Source organism: Acanthamoeba castellanii (assembly GCF_000313135.1).
Source record: "Acanthamoeba castellanii str. Neff unplaced genomic scaffold scf7180000084763, whole genome shotgun sequence".
Lineage (NCBI taxonomy): Eukaryota > Discosea > Longamoebia > Acanthamoebidae > Acanthamoeba > Acanthamoeba castellanii.
Genome location: NW_004457323.1, coordinates 496,274 through 502,273, shown reverse-complemented (window position 1 = coordinate 502,273; position 6,000 = coordinate 496,274). Strand labels below are relative to the sequence as shown.

General features: G+C 59.0%; 3 protein-coding genes across 3 annotated transcripts; 1 reads left to right on the top strand and 2 right to left on the bottom strand.

Annotated features, from left to right (window-relative positions):
• Positions 1–373: 373 nt before the first annotated feature.
• On the top strand, positions 374–463 carry ACA1_245520 (RNA recognition motif domain containing protein; the record flags this gene model as incomplete). The annotated part of the gene is made up of 1 exon (XM_004335425.1): positions 374–463. The coding sequence occupies one exon, from the start codon at positions 374–376 to the stop codon at positions 461–463; it is 90 nt and encodes a 29-aa protein (XP_004335473.1).
• Positions 464–982: 519 nt separating this feature from the next.
• ACA1_245510 (SAM domain (Sterile alpha motif) domain containing protein) lies at positions 983–3,774 on the bottom strand (the record flags this gene model as incomplete). The annotated part of the gene is made up of 7 exons (XM_004335424.1): positions 983–1,668; positions 1,757–2,495; positions 2,563–2,732; positions 2,842–2,990; positions 3,071–3,178; positions 3,414–3,537; positions 3,654–3,774. 7 exons carry the CDS (start codon positions 3,772–3,774, stop codon positions 983–985), a joined length of 2,097 nt encoding a protein of 698 aa, XP_004335472.1.
• A 1,212-nt stretch (positions 3,775–4,986) lies between these two features.
• Positions 4,987–5,892, bottom strand: ACA1_245500 (2OG-Fe(II) oxygenase family oxidoreductase; the record flags this gene model as incomplete). The annotated part of the gene is made up of 4 exons (XM_004335423.1): positions 4,987–5,115; positions 5,218–5,370; positions 5,436–5,574; positions 5,669–5,892. The coding sequence occupies 4 exons, from the start codon at positions 5,890–5,892 to the stop codon at positions 4,987–4,989; spliced, it is 645 nt and encodes a 214-aa protein (XP_004335471.1).
• Between the last annotated feature and the right edge of the window lie 108 nt (positions 5,893–6,000).

Genomic DNA, 6,000 nt, shown 5'->3' with positions numbered 1-6,000 from the left:
TCCACACTGTTGGCGCTCGCAATCTCCGCTCTCGCATCATCTGATCCTCCGGCCAGAGCTTGTTCTTTACCTTTTCTTGATTTGCTGTTCGCGAAATTTCCGACTTGTTTCCATTCCTTTAAAGTAATCCAGTGGTATTTTGTTTTTCTTGCGCCTGACCCTCTTCTTTCGCGCTACAGGGAGCAGTCTGAGACCACCCTGTTCGTGGCCAACCTGCCGTTCGCCGTGACTGATGCCGAGCTGGCTGAGATCTTCGCCGGCCTCAAGGTGACCAAGGCCCACGTTGTGGTCAAGCGCAACGGCAAGTCCAAGGGCTTCGGTTTCGTCGAGTTCGCCAACCAGGAGGACCAGCTCGCTGCCCTCAAGGCCAAGGATGGTGAGGTCTACCAGGAGAGGCCCCTCAACGTCAAGGTCGCCCTCGTCCAGGCCGTCGCCGTGCCGCCGCTGCCGCCGCCGAGGCTGAGAAGCCCGCCGAGGGTGCCGAGGCCGCTGCCGCCCCCGCCACCACCACCACCGAGACTAAGGAGGAGAAGGCTGCTGAGCCTAAGGCCGCCGAGACCTCTGCCTAAACTGTCAACAACCGACCGGGGAAGGGGCAGGGTGGACGACCGTGTGACTTGGGTCCAGCCAGGCCACACGGCCGTCCACCCTGCGCACCGACCACCCGAACGACACACAACACACCGCGCCAACGAGCCCGCGTGGGCGGAGGTGGGGACTCACCGCCTCCGCTCGCGCAGGCACAAACCCAAATAAAAAAATACATAAAAATGTATCATCGTGCTGGTGGTGTCTTGTCTTGTGGAAAAGATTGATGATTGCATTCTACAAATCAAAACGCAAGAGATGGACAAAGCTGGCAGGAATATCCTCATTGTTGGTGATGTTGCCGTCAAGGAGAGTAGCGTTACTCTCCTACAATATAATAAATAATATAAATAATAATGAAATATACAGGCGGGGTCATACGCCAGCTGCATCGTCACACACAGTTGACCTCGCCGCCGGCCTGGAGGGTGGCGATGTTGCGGAGTAGTCGCTTCCGGTGGCCGAGCGAGGTGACGCCCATCTGGACCAGCATCGGCTCCGTGAGCTGCAGCAGCTCGGCGCCGGCCACGCGCTCGGCGGAGAAGATGGACTGGTACTGCTCCATGCCCGTGGCCTTGAGCCAGTTGAGCACCTCGCCCGTGGTCCACACCGTTACGCGGTTCTTGCTTCGCGGCGAGATGACGCAGGCGCGGGCCTCGTCGATGAGCCGCAGGATGCGCTGCCGGTGGCCCCACTTGGTGATGCCGATGTCGCTCAGCTGCACGTGGTCCATGCGCATGAGCTGCGCGCCGGTGACGCCGCGCGACACGATGAGGCCCTGGTACTCCTCGAAGCCGTTGACGCCGGCCCACCTGGCCACCTCCTCAGCCGACCACTCGACCATGTCGACGCGGTCGAGGAAGGCGAACGAACTGTACTCGCCGGCCTCGCGGATGAGCTTGAGCAAGCGCTTGCGCTCGCCCAGCTTGCCGATGCCCAGCGCGTGCAGCGAGGCGTTTTCGAGCTTGAGGAGGGCCTCGCCGGAGACCTTGCCCTTCTTGATGGCGTGGCGCGTGTCTTCGGAGAAACCGGTCTTGTGGAGGTACTCCACCAACTCCTTGTAGGACCACTTGGCCAACACTGTTTTGATGGGGAGTTTGAAGGGAGAAATAGGAGTTAAAAACTACAAAAGAGCGAAGACGGTGAAAACGGGCCGGGGGGGGCGTACCAGTGGCGTCGACGGAGCTGGTGAGCAGGGAGTCGGCGGATTGAGAGCGGGCGGGCGGATCACTATCAAGGACGGGGAACCGGGCCGGTCGCTTGATGAGGCCAACTCCGCTGTCCGGGGCCGTGGCCGTGCCCGAGCTGCGCGACAACTGCTTGTAGACCCGACCGTTGCCGTTGCCCATGGTCATGCTGTCTTCGCTGCTTTCGTTGCCGCCGCCGCCGCCGCTGCTGCTCGAACTGGTCGCGCTGCAGTTGCTGTCCTCCGTGTCTTCGTCGTCGCTCGAGCCGGATGGCGACAGGGACGACAGCAGGAATCGCGTCTGCTGGCGCGATGCGCGTATGTGCTCCTCGCGCCCGAGATCGTCGGCGCTGCGCACGATCGCCAGTCGGGCCATGACGTGCGGGCCGGGCGGGTGCAGCTGCACCAGTCCGTCGCTGGCCGCGAAGGGCATCAATGCCGGCTCGTTGCGCGGAGACCGCGGCGACACGAGCTCGGAGTTGTTCAGATTGGTGAGTTCGGCGTCGCCACCGCTTACGCCGCCGCCGCCGCTGCTGCCGCCGCCGGTGCTGAACTTGGTTCGCTTCTTGGTGGAGAAGAGCGACTTGCGGCCGAGCGACTTCATCCCGCTCGACAAGGCCGAGGGCGACGTGGGCTCGCCATCGGCGTCCTGGGCCTGGCCGATGCTGCCGGGCAGGTTGCCGCTGCCATTAATATCCGAATCGCTCAGACGACGGCCCTCCTGTTGACGCGCAAACCCCGTTTAGAAGCCGCCGCACGCACACGCACACGGCGTGTGGAGGACGTACGGTGATCATGAAAATGGTGGAGTGGAATTTGGGGATGCAGCTGCGGATGAAGTTCTGGGAGAGCTCCGGCGAGGTGGCGTCCTCCTCCACGCCCGTCTCGTTGAACACGTTCTGCAGCAGCTTGGCGATCTTCACCAGCGCCTTCCGCGCCACGATCGAAATCTCCTTGCCTACACAACACGACACACACGCCACGTCACACACGACACACGACACACGACACACAGTGCACGCGTAAGCACACAAGGCACGCGCAGAGGACTGTTGGGGCGCACGCACCGGGCTTCACGAGGTTGTACAGCTCCGGTGAGACGATGGCCGGACAGTAGCAGCGGAGTCCGACGAGCGCGCCCACCGCGCGAAATTCGAAAGCCGGGAAGCGCTCTTTGGCCGCCAGGTACAGGTGCTTGATGGCCCTCTTGACCAGGCTGTGTGCGTTTCACAAACATAAGTATATAAACAATATGTAAACATAATAAAGAAATGTAATAAAGTGAACAAGTTGTACCTGGGAGAGTCATCGATGACCTCGAGCACGGCTTTGAACATCTTTTCGGAGCAGGCCACAAGCCACCGCGTGAGCGCCTCGCCTTCCAGGTCCTCCTTCTTCTTGGCCCTTCGGAAAAACGCATCAATAAACAACCGGTTGGTGTACAACCAATCGGATGCCGATGAATTGGCACTAATTGTTTTTCACCACCTGGAACTGGTCGCACGGCAGAATGAAATCAAGCAAGAAACAAGAAATAAATAAATATGTACGGAAAATATGGTGCTATATATCACACATAAAACGGTGGTGCCCCATATAAATATAGTCCAAAAAGGGTGCTGGGCGGGCGGAGACGTACTCCTTCATGATTTCCCTGACTAGGGGTGCGAGCTTGGCCAAGGGCTTGGCGGAGGCCGCGCGGACAAACTCGCCCACGAGGTCCACCATGAGCGACTCCTCGCGCCAAAGCTGGGCCTCGCACGCTGCGCAGCCAAACAACGATGAGGGGGGGGGGTGAGAAGAAAGCGAAAGCGACAGAAAAAAGAGCGAAAGCGGAGGCACTTGGCCAAGTGGTGTAGGTCGGAGGTAAAGCGCGCACCTGTGGAGGCGACCTCTTTGTCGATGGCGCGCTCGATTAACGGGAACACGCACTCGTCGCTCTCGGGGAAGAGAGCAGCGATGGCGGCCGACCACTCTCTCCGAGTTGTTGTCGTGTCCATCGTGTCGTGCTATGCGTTTGGGGGTACGACTGGCTCTGGGCAGTTGGTGTCTGTTGGTTTGGCGGACAAAAGAGTGAGCGCGGCGCGGGAGAGCGAAAAGACGAAATGGAATGCGCACCAGCTGGTGAACCAGTCAGCGAGGGGGTGCTAGGCGGTGCGATGGCGCAGGCTTGGGTTCGGGAGCAGACTGGAGCCTAATGGCAGTTCGCAGCGAACTTTTGGTTGCGCGGGCAGTGAGGGGTTCCGCTGCGGAGGTGAAGCGGTAAGCAACCGTCGGAGATGACTGAACGCGCTCCTCGCCACAGGCCGGTGACGTTGGTCGTGTCTGATTTCTGGTTGTGGTTACGTGTATCTGCGCCACCAGCTGAACGTTAGTTAATTTGTTAAATTGCATTTTGTTTTCACGGCAACCGTTGTCAATCCCATCTGTTGCGTGTGCTTGGGCGGCTGAGTCTCACCCAGGCTGTGCTTTACTGTTCAGAGGCCTCTGGGAGGTATGGTGCAAGGCCTAGTGGGTTTGGGTGTGAATGGCACGCGCAGCGTCACGGCGCTTTATGTGTGGGAGTCCGGGTTGGGCAGAGTCATGTGTTTCTACCGGGTGCAGAAAGCAGCTGGCCAGTTGCTCTTTGTTTGGTTATGTGATCACTTCGCAGCAACGACGTGCCGCGCTAGAGGAAGTTGCACGACAAGCGCGAGGGCTCCTGGCGTCCAATCTCTGGCCAGGCCGCACGCGAAGGCGCGACAAGAAGGACAACGCGGCCACCGGTGAATCCCACGGCGTTGGTTGGCGCACCCTCTTTCGCTGTCCAGAACAGGCAAAGCCGGAGCGTCTGACAAGAAAGACCCATCAGCACAGACCGGGCAACGGCCGTTGGTTGGCGCACTCCCTTTCTAGGTTGTCTGACAGCTGACGTACGTCCCGACCACCACGATGCTTGGGCGTTGCTTACCGCTCGCAGCTCTGAGGGTCGCAGGTGCCATGGGCGTGCCTTCGTTGTCTTGTTGTGCGCAGTGTGCCGTGGGTGACGTACTGCGGTTGATTGCCCGCGCGTGGTGGCGGTGCGATGCGCATGGGGCGAGGTGAAGCACATTTAGAAGCGGCGTGCAGTGTGCCACAGACAGTATGAATAAATACAACACGAGGTGGAAAGAGGGTGCGAGAGCATGGGCGAGGGAATCAGCGTGAGAGCAGAGGTGGGGGGGGGGGTGGCGTCAATCGTCGCCCAGGACGACCTTGCGGAAGGTGAGCGACACCCTTCGCTGTCGTGGAATCTGTCGGCCGTCCACCTTGTCCTTCTTCCTGGCTGGAATGCAGTGTGTCCACTCATATCGCGCCGCGCCCTGCAGGTAGCATTAACGTATTGTGTAGTGGAGCGTGAGGCGGTCAGAAGCGTGGGTGGTGGGTGTAGGCCGGGAGTGTCGCATCGGGGCCCACATTCGTACCTTCATCAAGACGAGTGAGCGTCGGCCAAGAAGCACGGGATGCGTGGTTTTGGTTGCCTTGTGCTTGAACTCCATCACGCACGTCGAGCCGAGGCTGATGGAAGCGATCTCGTTGTCAAAGAGGCTGGGCTTGTCGACGTGTGCGCTGATGCCCTACATGTAGGCAGTGAGCTCATGTGGAAGTGGGCCGTTGGAGGGCGTGGATGGGGAGGAAGTACTTGTCCAGGGAGGTACTCGTTGATGATAACCTGGTCTGGTCGTTTGGAGAGGACGTGTCGGGCCATGAGTCGATCGATGAGCTCGTTTAGAAAGTCGGGCAATGCGCCCAGTTGCATGCTTCGATTGATACTGCGATTTCTGCACAAATCCGCCAAGATGTGCGACCGAGATTGAGCCTTTAGATTTGGTACAAGATGAAGACAAAATACAATAAATTGCGACTAGGACGTACTTGTAATCATACTTGTAGCCATAGTGCTGCACTCGGCGCTTGAGATCGAACAGCCACTGCCCTCGATCGATGTGCTCCAGTAGTTCCCTCTCCTCCTCATTGGTGATGAAATTCTCCACGTAGGTCAGCCCCTCCATCTGCACCTGCTCGACCGCATGCACCTGCCCATTTCCGTCACCATTGCTACCTTCCTCGCCACGATGCTTCTTGGCTGGCCTCTCCATCTCACAAGAGTGCAATTTGTTGTTGAATCTTATTTTGACAGGCAATTTCCTGGAATCGTTTTGCAAGAATTCCAAGACAAATACAATGTCTGTGAGTAGGGGAGGGGG